The sequence below is a fragment of the Mesoplodon densirostris genome, chromosome 18 (assembly GCF_025265405.1).
Source record: "Mesoplodon densirostris isolate mMesDen1 chromosome 18, mMesDen1 primary haplotype, whole genome shotgun sequence".
In the NCBI taxonomy this organism is placed as follows: Eukaryota; Metazoa; Chordata; class Mammalia; order Artiodactyla; family Ziphiidae; genus Mesoplodon; species Mesoplodon densirostris.
Window position 1 is genome coordinate 36,003,810 of NC_082678.1, and position 13,329 is coordinate 36,017,138.

The 13,329-nt window shown below is 56.0% G+C and overlaps 1 protein-coding gene across 7 annotated transcripts; it reads right to left on the reverse strand.

The window, feature by feature from the left end:
* Positions 1-152: 152 nt before the first annotated feature.
* Positions 153-13,215, reverse strand: ATPAF2 (ATP synthase mitochondrial F1 complex assembly factor 2). Of its 7 annotated transcripts, none has more exons than XM_060081160.1 (9): positions 12,923-13,215; positions 7,342-7,386; positions 6,956-7,101; positions 5,868-5,965; positions 4,376-4,456; positions 2,763-2,875; positions 2,328-2,443; positions 797-930; positions 153-394 (listed from the first exon to the last, which is right to left on the reverse strand). In XM_060081160.1, exons 1-9 carry the CDS (start codon positions 13,053-13,055, stop codon positions 238-240), a joined length of 1,023 nt encoding a protein of 340 aa, XP_059937143.1. In that variant the 5' UTR covers positions 13,056-13,215; the 3' UTR covers positions 153-237. The 7 variants fall into 7 exon arrangements, with proteins under 7 accessions (XP_059937143.1, XP_059937142.1, XP_059937144.1 ...); XM_060081159.1 differs by having other exon boundaries at positions 7,342-7,389; XM_060081161.1 differs by lacking the exon at positions 7,342-7,386.
* Positions 13,216-13,329: the final 114 nt, after the last annotated feature.

A 13,329-nucleotide genomic window follows, 5' to 3' on the forward strand; every position in this document is an offset into this window, starting at 1 on the left:
AGACCCCGCCTGCAGTCCGGAGCCCTGTGAGTGGCCCTGTCAGGAGGACCTTGGGATCCCTGAGCAGGTCACGTGCACATCAGGTGGCCTTGCCCAGGCTTTTATCGCAGAAACAACAAACACTGTTTACTTTCTAATTTTTTAAATATATATTTTAAAATTTATTTATATTTATTTTTGGCTGTGTTGGGTCTTTGTTGCTGTGTGCGGGCTTTCTCTAGTTGCGGCGAGCAGGGGCTACTCTTCGTTGCGGTGCGTGGGCTTCTCATTGCCGTGGCTTCTCTTGTTGTGCAGCAAGGGCTCTAGGCGCGCAGGCTCAGTAGCTGTGGCGCATGGGCTTAGTTGCTCTGCGGCATGTGGGATCTTCCCGGACCAGGGCTCGAACCCGTGTCTCCTGCATTGGCAGGTGGATTCGTAACCACTGCGCCACCAGGGAAACCCTACTTTCTATTTTTAAGAGTAAATCATTTTTGCTAAAACAGTAGGAACAAACCAACAGAAACAGATGGCTCAGACCAAGAGGGACTCAGTTTTAAAAGACTGATTAAAAACTGGAAAACAAAAGCCTTGGTGCTAAGGGCCACTGAGAGCTCCCCGGTGGGAGGGTCCGGCCCAGCAGCACGTGCCCTGTGGGTAGGCAGGGTGGCCTCGGGGACCCAGAGGTGACCAGAGCAATGAGTGGAGGCTCCATGCGCTTCGAGGCAAAGAATCATTCAATATAATCACTCGTACCCACGCCCCCTGCCTCGGCCCAAGCTGGCCTCCACCAGCCGCATGGCTTGGGGCCTGGCCTCACCCCTGCAGCAGCTTGTGCTTGACGGCCGAGCTCTCGGAGCAGAGGTGCACGAAGAGGGCGCCGGCGGCCGTGCGCGCCTGCAGGTCCTGCAGCTCGTAGTCGTGGGCCCACTCGACGTTGCCCCACTTCTGGATCTGAGGGGAGGACGGGACAGGCCACTGGGTGACCGGCCAGAGCCACGATGTCCCATAGCTGAGGAGAGTAGGCTCTGATCCCGCCCGAACATGAGAGACACGCAGGGGGAGCAAGAGGTGAGAAAACGCGGTGGCGGGGGAGGGCAGAGCAGGCACCGTGCTCATGGGTACGGCCACACGTGCATCCTCCCCAGGGGCCTGACCTTCCCACGGGGAGGCTGGTGTGAGGCAGTCTGCAAAGTGTCACCCTCCATGAGCTGCCTCGCTGGGCAGGGCTGCAAGTGCCCCTGTGTGTGGGGGGAATGAATAAACCAGCCAGGGCCGCATGGTCGCTGCAGCCGGGCTCCTGGGGGAGGCCAGGACAGCAGAGGCCGGCATGTCTGCACCGGGCAGGGCTGCAGACTCTCTCTCCAGGAGGAGCCCTGTCCTGTGCATGGCTGTCAGTGCGACTCCAGTCCACCCTGTGGGCCCCTCCCTGGCCAGCGGCCCAGAGGCGTGGGCCCCCCACCCAGGAACTCAAGATCTACCTGCATTTCAGGTGGCCCAGAACATCTGAAGGGCGTTTTATACTCTCAGAGAACTGTTTTGCGGTGGGTGGAATGTGAGGTTCAGGGAATCATGGCCCCGCTTGGACCCCGCAGCCAAAAGTAGAGCCCGGACTGGAAACCAGGTTTCCTGGCTGCCGCCTCCAGGCCCAGATCACCCTCTTCCCATCCAACCCTTTCTCACACCAGAGAGTAGCCGGCCTCTCACAACACAGAAGCAGTTTTATCCCCTGGCATTTTCCTGAGCGGATGACTAGACGAACTTGGGAAATGCTGTCATTACAAAAGGGTTTTCATCATGCTAGGAGCCAACTTGTAACAGCAATTAACCTTCTGAGGCTGGAGAAGTGACAAGGGCACTGCAGAAAACACCATCATTCTGAGTTAAAAAACGCAAACGGCAGTGCAGCAAAGCCTTATTAATTGAGCCCCCTAAACGAAACGTGCACAAGCCAGCAGCCCCCAGGGCCCGCTGTGCGCACGTCCGGGTGTGCAGGCTCAGCCTCCAGAAGCACCCACGTGGCCCCCGCTCATCTTGAGGGGCCCAGCCTGCAGCTGTGCCTGAACTGTCCTGAACCTCCACCTGCAGAGGGGGGGCTCCAAGACCCGCCTCTGGTATCATCTCAGGGGGCGCCCACGCCTCGGATTCCTCCTGAGCAAGATGGGAAACAAGAGCCCGCGCCCGACACGGTGCTGAGAAGAGGCGGCGAGGCGGTGAGGGAGGGCTGAGCAGCACCGCCGTGGTTTGCTACCGTTGTGACGTGACAACACCTCTGCGGGCCTTAGCATCTGGGCTCCGTGTGTACACGGCGGGGTGCCCTTCGGGGAGTCTGCCCTGGGGCTGCGCCTCACCTGGAAGGCCTCCTCCAGGCGGGACAGCAGCACGGCCTGCTCCACCGTCAGGTGCACATCGATCAGGCCCAAGGTCAGCACCATGGACTTGAGCTGGCTCACCACAAACTCAATCCCTGCAGGGACACGGCCAGGTCAGGACCTGGGGCCCCCACCCCACACAGGGCGGTCACCAGGCGGGGGGCGAAGCCTTGGCCGCACTCCTCGAGGCGTGCTCTGCTCCTGCCGGGGGTGGGCCCCGGCCCACCGGGGCGAGCGCTCCACCCCGTGACCCGAGCCAGGCCAGGGAGACTTGAATGGAGACTCCTGAAGAGGGGAGAGCCACGTCCCCCAGGGAGGGTGTGAACCTGCTGGCCCGTGGACCAGGGGACAGGTAAGCATGACAGCCCTCCAGCCCCAGCCCGTCCTCCCTGGCCAACAGGAAGCACCACGTACCTTGTAGGGCCCACATGTTGTAAGAGGCCAGGTGGCTGACCAGCACCTCCTGAGTCCGGGCTGGGATGCTGGGCCCCATGATGCTGGTGGAGGAGCCGATCTTCACGCCGTATCTAAAAGGGAGAGGCTGCATGTCTGTCTGTCCTGCTGTGCAGCCCAGCTTCTGCCCAGAAGCAGAGCCCCAGCCTGCTGAGCACACGTGTGCCCCTTCAGGGCCCAGCTGGGAATACTGACAGCACCTGCCACTGCAGTCAGTGGCCTCCTGACCTTCTGTCACCAAGAGCAGAGGGCAAGAAACAGCTCTGGATGGAGGCACAGTTTGCAAGTCAGGAAGCAGGGGGTCACTTATAGCTCCTGAAATTCAAACGTCCATCAGAACTATGGGCTGCCTGCGTTTCAAACCTTTGCAGAAAAGTTTTCACATGTGAGCCATAAAAGACTTCTTTTAAATATTGTTTTCTTTACAATAGTTGTGTATGTCCTGTATCAGGCAATCATTTTTTCACACATTTATTAAGCCTCTACCATACACAAGGCACTGTTTTTGGTCTGGGACACGAGCTAGCTTCAAGAATGATACATTTTCAAGAACAATCTTAACTACATAAAATGCAAGAAAAAACAATGGAATAAAAGCAATTTTTGTAATTTCCTTTCACATATCACTGATTTTTCCCATTGGTTTAGAAACAGTCTTTCTGAAATTTCCAATAGTACCAATGGAACACAGGAAGTGGCCACGTTTTCCTGTAATCTGCTACGGGTGAGAAATTTCAACTGCCACAAAAAGCTGACAATTTTGTACCATAGCAAAGGCCTGCAGGCACCAAACTATTGTTCCATTTCACTGGGCTCCAAAATGGCATCGCATCTTTGCGGTTCTCACATGGCATCTAGTCGTTCGGTTTTATCTGATCCTTCAGCACACCGGTTATGCCTCTTACTACAAAACCCAAGGATGCCGACACATCGCAGGCGCTCAGGAAATGTGTACAGATAAAAAACGCTATGCCAAAACCACTCCGTGTACGCACACTTACAAAATACTGTGGTCAAGGGAGCACAGGGTCAGAGCCCTTTGCGAATCCCCTGGGAATGAAATGAAACTGAATCAACTGTGCCGTATCAATGGTCTGTTCAATTCTGCACAAGAGTCTTCCTGCTAAGGAAAAGCCCTGGGTATCATCAATCCCTGGAAACCTCCCACCCACAGGTTCACCTGTCCAGACTTTTCTCCATGTGTCAGGATCACACACGCTGCTTTGTGATTGTGTATACGACTGTACAGCAACTGTGACAACGAGCAGGATGGTATCCACCAATGCGAGCATTCAGTGTGTGCCAAGCAGGGCGCATCACTTCGCGTACACCTCCCGACACCCTGGGAGGTAGGGATTATGAGCCCCACTCACAGACAAGGAAGCTCAGAGAGATCAAGTCACTAGCCCAAGGTCACACAGTCAATGGGGGAAGAAGCACTGAACAGCATTTTCCCCCAAGGTGGCCCTGTCCTGAGTCCCCTGGGTGCTCTGAACTCAGAACGCTGACCAGCTCAGGGCCTCGGCTGTCTAGCATGGCCTGGACCCTGGCCTGCCCAGTGCTGAGCGGCTCACCTCCTCTCGGCCCAGCCTATGACTGGGTCCCACTCGTTCCTCTGCAGCTCCACCAGCGTCTCTGGTTCTTCCACCCTGCAGCTAATTCAGTGCAAAAGCACCTCCATTAATAAAAAAGTAAAATTCTCTCATCCAACGACAGACACAGATACACAAAACACAACAGCAGAAGACCTCTCCACCCCCTACCCCTGCCCCTAAACCTTTCCCCCAAAGCAGTGGTTCTCAAAGTGTGGCCCAGGGCTCACCCTGGACCTTGCTGGAAATGCACATCCTTAGGCCCCGCCCTCTGGGGGTGGAGACCAGCAACCCGCAGCTTCACAAGCCCTCCAGGGGTTCTGCGTGAGCTTGACTTTGAGACCCACTGTCCCGAACATCCCCAGTTATCGACAGGTCACTGCCTGCAGTGCTGCCCTGGTGCTGCTCTCAACACTAACACTGTCCCCAGACCCACACCCCCTTGGTCCCAGGATGCTGTGCCAGAAGCTCAGTCACTCGTCCTGCCTGCCAGCCCCTCCCAAGAGGCGGCGCCCCGGCCACGGACCAGCTGCCTGTCTGCCCACCTGCCTCCCAGCTATAGATGTGGCCGCCAGTGGCCCTGCCCGGCACCACTGATGCCAGGCCACACCACTGTTCTGACCAAGAGACAGAGATGAGGGTCAGCTGAGGGGAGCTGAGCTGCAAGGCCTCCTGGGACGGAAGCCTGAGGGGGTGCTGGGGAGGCCAGGCTGGTGCGAGCAGAAGTGGCAGGGAGGTCACGAGGGTGCGGGGAGGAGGCTGCCCAGGGGAGAGGAGTGGCCCCCAGGGCAGAGGGGGCTCCCACCCGCATCTGCTCTCAGTACTGGGATGGTCTCCAAGAAAACCCCCCTTCTCTGAGCTGGGCTGGAAGGGTGCTGTTCCCTGTAACCCAATGGTCCCTAACACAAACGGTGCAGACTTTCCAACAGCAGTGCCGGCAGCCTCTGCAGGGGCACCTCTGTCCCCTCGCCCCAGTGCCGATTTCACGTGCCATCCAGGAGGTACCGGGGTGCCGGAGCATTCCAGCGGCAGACACAGGGCTGCTCAGTTGTTCCTTCCACTTCCTGTCAACACCCCCGACCCACCCGCTAAAGAACCCGGGCGTGGGGAGGATGCAGACGAGGACGCCAGCCGCTGGATGCCAAGGTCGGGCCATCTGTGACCCAGCGGACAAGTGATGAGCAGGCGACCCACGTGAGAACGTGCGGTGGCCGGACGTGACCCCCTGGGTCCTAGAGCCTGAGAGAGCTACAGAGGCCACCAGCCTGTCCCGCTCCAGGCCAGGGGACAGCTGCTGGCTGTGGGAGAGGGCCGGCCCAAACCTGGGGCAGCCCACGCCCTCCGGCCCGGGGTCTGCAGAGCAGCTGAGTGCTGAGGAGGTAAGGGCCTGCCCTCTCCTCCACTGAGAAGGCTCTGGGCAAACAGCCTAAGAGACTCGCTTAGGCCCCGGGGAGGCTGCCCACACGTCCATTACCAGACGGTGTCAGTGTCCAGGAACTTTGCGGCTGCCCAGATGAGCTGGTCCTTGTCTCGCTGGGTCGGGTTGTCTAGAGACGTGTTGCACAGTGTGGTCTGGATCAAAGGCAGAGAGAGAGCCCGTCAGCACGGCCAGTCCCGAGGACACTGCCCAGGCCCCAGGAACAATGAACTCCCCCAAGGTCTCAGTCTCTGTACTACCAGGCTCTGCGGTGTTTAATTCAATCTTCACCACAACCCTTTCCAGGAGGTACTATTATTGTACCCATTACAGAGACGTGGGAACCCAGGCCCAGGGAGGTCAGGTCCAGTGAAGGTGACGTGGAGGCGTTCCTGGATCTAGCTGAGAAGCTCACCCACCAACTCCCCGATGCCTCAGAAAGCAGGGGACAAGCCAGCCAAGCCAGCCAAGCTAGGGACAGGACGGTTTTTCCAGATCTGCCTTGTGGCCCACAGGTTGCTGAGCTACCCGAAGGCTCCATCTGCAGCCCGTGTCCCCTGTTCCCTGGACGCTCCAGGGGAGCTGGCATGCAGGTGGAGAGGCTGAGAAGCCTGCCTGGGGCCTGGGTCCATGTGCCGGGAAGCGCAGACTCTCGACGCATCGTTTCGTCCCGTCCTGACCACCGCTCACTTTTCAGGGTGGGAACCTTGCCCAAGGGGCAGCAAGTTGCCCAAGGTGACCGAGTGGGCCCCTCCCCCAGCTGCTCCTCTAGGGCCTCAGGGAGGCCAGCTTCTCAGGGAGGCCACCAACCCTGCTGAGTGCGAACCGAGCTGAGGCCAGGCTGGCTACGTGCTGCTGAGGAGATGGACAGCGGGCATGACCAGCATGTCCATGACCAGCACGTGACCCAGACCATCACAGACCCTCAGAGCTGACAAAACAAAGGAGCAGCTGCCCCAGAGGGAAATAAGAGAGCTGGCGGCCAGGGAAGGATTGTGTCCCGAGACGCAGGGAGGAACCAGGCCCTGGGGGTGGGGGTGGGGTGGGTGCCCACAGCCCCCAGGGCCCTATCGAAATCGGGAGAGGATCCCTAATTCTGCCCACGAAGCCCGTGGCAGCCTCGGGCGCGGGCTGCGGCCTATCACCAGGTGCATGGTGTACGTCTTGATGGTGTCCTGCTGGGAGTCCCACTCAGTGGCCACAGCGACGGCCAGGGCCTCGCTGGGGACGGTGAAGAGCTTGGCTTGGGGAGTCCTCAGCTTCCTGTGGTCCAGATTGATCTCAAAGCCACCTTGAAAGAACAGATGAAAACCTCTCAGGGGTTAATAAGCAGAATCGAGTGACCACCCCTATATTTAGCTACTACTTCAGTGCAAAGACGCCCTGAGTCCCTTCTGGGGGGTGGGTGGCTTACAGAAACACACCTGACGGGAGTGCATAGGCCAAGCTCACCAAGGAGCTGGCTGGAGGTGAAAAGTGTTTCCACCCATTCACAGAAACAAAAGAGGCAGTGAAAATTCCACACACTCACCTTCACCCTCTGTGATGCTGACATTCTGATAGAACCTCTTCCTTTCTGCTGGAAAGATTTTTCAAAAGCTCAGCTTAAAATGCTGTGGAGACAGCTCAGGAGGAGCTTGTACCATCACTGCTGATGCTGACTGACCAGCCTGACTTGCACACAGCACCCAAGGGTCTCCCCACTCCACATGGATCAGTGGCTTCTGAGTAACAGGCTAGGGGCAGCAGCCCCGCCGACACGAGACTGGAGGCCCCTGCGTCTCTCTGCAGGCCTCAGTCGGGGTGCCCAGACGGTGTCCAGCATGTTCTCTAGTGCCTGGCTGGGCAGCAAGTCCAAAGCCAGACCAGGCAGGAAGTGGGGGGTGGGGGGATCTGAAGGCTGACTCATCCCTGGGCGAGGGACCCACCCTGCCAGTGCGGCAGAGCATTCTACCACCGGGATCTGGAAAATTCACTTGGTGGGATCCCTGCTCCCCAACAATGTCAAAAGATGGAGGTTTTCTCCCTGGACCCTCCAAGGTCTTGGGTCTCATAAGACAAGTCATCAGACTAGGAGCCTGTGAAGCACCCATATCCTCAGTGATAGAGGGCGAGCTACCAGCAATGGAAACCCCATCCTTACAGGCAGGAGACAGGCTAGTCTTGTAGGATCACACAGAATGGGTCTATTTTGAGTATGAATCACTCCCTTTACAGAACGTCTCTTTTTGTGGGAAAACCACACTTGGTGCCTTTTAAGTGACAATTTTAAGGACTATGTAGATACAAAGAAATGGGTATGTGAAAAAGCATTGCATGTTAAAAGCTGGCCACAAGAAACAGGTTATATAAGCGGAGAACATTAACAAGCTGCTCCTGTGAAGAGTGCTGAACTGGAAATTAATGTCCACTAGGTCCCTTTCTCCTGCGAGGCTGCTTCAATACGTATAAAGAAACAGGTGATTTTCTGTGTCACTTCCCCGGACACTCCTCCTCCTGTCCCAGGCTTCACAGACCAGTGAGTGATCTTTCTACCGGCCTCAATTTCCGGGCTGGCCTTTGCTTTGGAAAGACTCAAAGCCTCAGAACTGCAACACACCACGGTGCACCAGGAACAGAGGACGTGCCTTCCCAGAGATGCCTCAACACCTTTCTCTTTCTAAACAGTGCCACCTGGCGGGCCTTAAGCCTTAAAGCTAGATTCTGACTCAGGGTCCCTCTACCCATAATCCGGGGGCGGCTGTGACGGAGCGTTTTCAAGTATCAGAATTCTTCAGGCCAGCTATATAAAGAACTCTTGCAATTCAATAATAAAAACACAAATAACCCAACGAAGAAATGGTCAAAGGATCTGAATAGACATTTCTCCAAAGAAAATGTCCAAGTGTCCAAAAAGCACACAAAAAGACGTTTGACATCACTCATCATCAGGGAAATGCAAAGCAAAGTCCCGAGACACCACTTCACACCCACTAGGATGGTTATGACCAAAAAGACATATGTTGGGGAGGAGGTTGAGAAATTGGGACCTTCGGGCTTCCCTGGTGGCGCAGTGGTTGAGACTCCGCCTGCCGATGCAGGGGACACGGGTTCGTGCCCCGGTCCGGGAAGATCCCGCATGCCGCGGAGCGGCTGGGCCCGTGAGCCATGGCCGCTGAGCCTGCGCATCCGGAGCCTGTGCTCCGCAACGGGAGAGGCCACAGCAGTGAGAGGCCCGTGTACCGCAAAAAAAAAAAAAAAAAAAAGAACTAAATGGAGAAATTGGGACATTCATACGTTGCTGGTGGAAATGCCACCTTGGAAAGCAGGGTGGCAGTTCCTCAGAAAGTTAGGTACCATTTGATCCAGCAATTCTACTCTCAGATACCTGCCTGTGAGAAATGAAAACATTTGCCCACACAAAAACCTGTACTCAAGTGTTTACAGAGGCATTCAGAACAGCCAAAAGATGGAAACCACCCAAATGTTCACCAATGGATGACTGCATAAATAAGACACGGTGTGTCCCTACAGTGGAATACTATCAGCTGTGAAAAAGAATGGAATGGTGACACATGCTACCCCTTGGATAAACCTTGAAAACATGCTGAATGAAAAAAAGCCAGTCAAAAAAACCCACATTCCATTTATATGAAATATCCAAACTAGGGAAATCTACAGATACAGAGAATAAAGTAGTGGTTGTCTAGGCCTGGAGGGATTGAGGGGGTGCTCGGAGAGTGGTAGCTAAAGGGTACAGGGATTCTTTGGGATGATAAGAATGTTCTAGAATCGATGGCTGCACAATCCCTTTGAGTATACTAAAACCCACTGAAGTGTACACTTTAAGTGAGTGAACTGTAAGTGCATCATATCTCAATAAAGCTGTTTAAAAATTCTTCAGGCCAAATGTATCTACCACATAAATTAATATAAATGGGCAAAATGACTAAACACACCTTTTTTTCCAAATTGCCCTAGCATCCAGAGCAGGGGTTGGCAAACTTCTGCTAAGAGCCAAATAAAGTATTTTAGGCTTTGCAGGCCATCCAGTCTCTGGTGCAACCAGCCAACTCTGCACTGTGGTGAAAGCAGCCTTAGATGCATGTCAGTGAATGAGCAGGGCTGGGTTCCAATAAACCTTTATTAACAAAAACAGGTGGCAGGCGGCCTCCTTATCTACAGCATCTGCCTCAACCCAGCACAAGCAGCCTCTGAAGATGGGGCAGAGACTGAGAAGCTAAACCACTTGTGCAGGCGACAGACAACTTGTAAACAGAGGAGACCCCCAGCCTTGCCCTCACCGGTGTCGTCCTCAGCTGGACAGGCAGCCTCTCCGAACACCTTCCCCTCTAAGCGGCTGACGGGTCCAACGGCTGGTACGGCGCTGGACGCCACACAGCCCGGCAACCCTCTCCTAACCCCCTCCTCGCCTTCCGACAACCTTCAATGGCACAGCGGTCCCTAAGGAGCCAAGTTCAATCTACTTGCCTCTCCAAGTCTTCACGGAGAAGCCCCCACGTGGGTTTAACCTTCCACTCCTCCAAAGACGCACAGACGCTCAGGCCGGAAAAGCAGAGCGCTCAGGTCGGTGCGAGACGCCCCGGCCCACTGCTCGGCACTCTTTCACCCACTCTTATCTTCCTCCACGTTTGACTACCTACCAAGAGCCGAAGCTAGCAAGTCTGCAGTAGAAAGGAACAGGGGCAGGTCGGTGCCACCATGATGGCAAGTGGCACCCACCAACTGGATGAACCCTCTGATTGAGGACACTTAAGGGAATTCCCGAACGTGTCCCCTTCACTCGGGTGCTGCCTCCCTGGGGTGCTGTAAAGGAAAAACAACGCTCCCGTTTTCCTTTACACGCTCACACAGATACTATGCTCCAAACGTGGAGCGGGGGCGGTTAGGGTTAGGGATCCCTACCGCTCGGATCACTGATCAACTCTGAGACACCAGCTGAGTGTCCTACAATTGACTCGATTCTGACACCACCCACCTGGAGACAGCGCTGGATCCCATAGATTAAGGACTCAGTCCTACAAGAGTAATGTCCTGCAAGATTAGCTTGCTAGAGCAGCTGACGGAACTTAGGAGAACAGTTTACTTACTAGAGTACCAGTTTACTACAAAAGGATACAACTCGGGGACAGGCAGATGGAGGAGATGCGTGGGGCAAGGTATGGAGGAAAGGGTGCCGAGCTTCTCTCTCTGGGCACCCTCCCTGCACCTCCACGTGTTCCCCAACCTTGAAGCTCTCCAAACCCCATAGCTCAGGGGTTTTATGGAGGCTTCATTACACAGGCATGATTGATTAAATCACAGGTAATTAGTGATCAACCTCCATTCAATCTCCAGTCCCTCTCCCTTTCCCAGAGGTCTGGGGGTGGGGCTGAAACTTCCAACCCTCTAATCAAGTGCGTTTGGTTCCCCTGGCAATCAGCCGCCATCCTTAGGGGCTTTCCCTAAGGAAAAAGTCACCTTGTTAACATACACTCAGGTGTGGTTGAAAGGGGCTTGTCATGAGTAATAAGGCCCTCCTTTCACCTTTATCACTCTGGAGCTCTTTTAGGACAGAAGACCGACTATCTTAACAAAAGATTCTCCCATAGCTCTCATTACTTAGTAAGCTACAAGGGTTTTAGGAGACATATGCCAATACAAGAAAATGACCAAATGTGTACATTTCTTATCATAACTCACACGGTCACAGATGCCCTTCCTTCTTCCCCTTTACTGGCTCTTCATGGATCACCTCCAGGCCCTTCACCTGGGCCCTGACAGGTGCGATCTCTGCTCCCTGCTACATCCATTCCTCTTCCCCATTTGTATAAAATTATGGAACAGAAGGGCGCTCAGAGACAACCTAGCTCTTCAACTCACAGAGGAAAATGATGTCCAAACGAAGCAGTTACATGCCTAAGATCACACAGCTCCTGGTTCAGCGGCATCAGACCTCAGGTATGTGCTTCTGCCACGATGCCAAGCTGCCTGTGGAGCTCTAGATTTCCTAAAGCAGGCAGTGTCACAGCGAGCTCCCTCACCCACTGCCACCTCTGGACGTGTTCCAGCCACCCGCGTTCCACTCTCCCTGCTCTACACCAAGCTCCTTCTCGTCTGTCAAGACTCAGCTTAAACGTCCTTTCACCCAAGACCCTTTCTAGACCCTCAAAACCCCCAAGGTAGGAATAGGTGCTTCTTTGTACCTCACTCACACAGCATATAGGCTATTGTTTTTCTTGTTTGTTTGTTTGTTGCGGTAGGCGGGCCTCTCACTGCTGTGGCCTCTCCCGCTGCGGAGAACAGGCTCCGGACGTGCAGGCCCAGCGGCCATGGCTCACGGGTCCAGCCGCTCCGCGGCATGTGGGATCCTCCCGGACCGGGGCACGAACCCGTGTCCCCTGCATCGGCAGGAGGACCCTCGATCACTACGCCATCAGGGAAGCCCCTAGGCTATTGTTTAACCAGGGTGTTATAACCTTCTGCACTCGACACTGAACATCACCTAGGTAGAGGCTACATCTCTCTTGAAGACAACGGTGCCTTCCGCCCTCAGCACATCAATACTGAGTGACTGGAAGGAGAGCTTTACTATCTTCACTCAAAGGCGTCACTCCCACTCCTACCCCTAAAACCTCTCCCCAGAAGCAACGAAAGAGCCACTACCTTCTCCTAAGCCTCATCTGAGTCGGAAGGGGAGGAAGAAGGCACGGGGCGTTAACTCCTTAGTAGATGGCAGGGGTCGTGGGAGGGCAGTAGGAGGAAGGGTCAGGACAGCTGCAGAGACGGCGGCCGGGATGGAAGACTGAAAGCCTGGGCTCCAGGTCCCTTCGGTGCCGGGTGGCGGGGACACAGAAAGCAGGCCGGTCAGCCCGGCAGACCGGCCTTTACCCCGCAAACCTCTTAGAGTTTGCTCTGCTCCCTTGGGACAATCCCGACCCAGAACCCGAATTTCCCCGCCTGAAAACAAGGATGACTTCTGCTTTCCTAATGGAAGAGAAGAAAGCCACACGTGCTAAAGAAAACGACGCGCGTGCGCTCTGGGGCGGTCCCTGCCCTTGCCGGGGCTTCCCTTCCGACCTGTGACCCTGTACGGCCGACTCCTCAGCCTGCTCCGCCCTGGCCTCCCTCACCTGCTGGGGGCGCGTAGGCCCGGGCGTGGGCCGGGGGTTTTGGCCCCGGCCCCTCGGAGGCGGTGAGGCCACCCCGGGGACTGTTCAGGAGGTGGCGACCCCCGCCCCGCAGCCGGAGGCAGCTCCTCCACATCGCGCGGGGGCCTGGGAGGACGACCGCGCGAGCCCTGAGTGCGGGGAACACCGAGCGGAGGGACCGCACGCTGCGCGCTCGGGTCGCACGAAGCTTCTCACCGGCCGCCGGCGTCCTCAGCCTCCCTGGGCGCCGCCATGTTGCGCACAACACTCGCGGCGCGCCGTCGCTGCGCGCCTCAGCGCACGCCGCAGCCAATCAGCATCAAAAACGCCCAGGCCCCGCCCCCGCGCCGCGCCTCGGGAAGAAGACTACAAGTCCCAGAGGGCCTCGG

Excerpts from the sequence above, each read along its gene's own strand:
- ATPAF2 (XM_060081159.1), bottom strand. The coding sequence starts at position 13,055 with ATGTGGAGGAGCTGCCTCCGGCTGCGGGGCGGGGGTCGCCACCTCCTG. Across the intron at positions 5,966-6,955 it reads AGACGTACACCATGCACCTG|ACCACACTGTGCAACACGTC; the intron begins GTGATAGGCCGC and ends CCTTTGATCCAG. Across the intron at positions 395-796 it reads AAGCACAAGCTGCTGCAGGG|GAGACACGGGTTCGAGCCCT; the intron begins GTGAGGCCAGGC and ends CTGCCAATGCAG.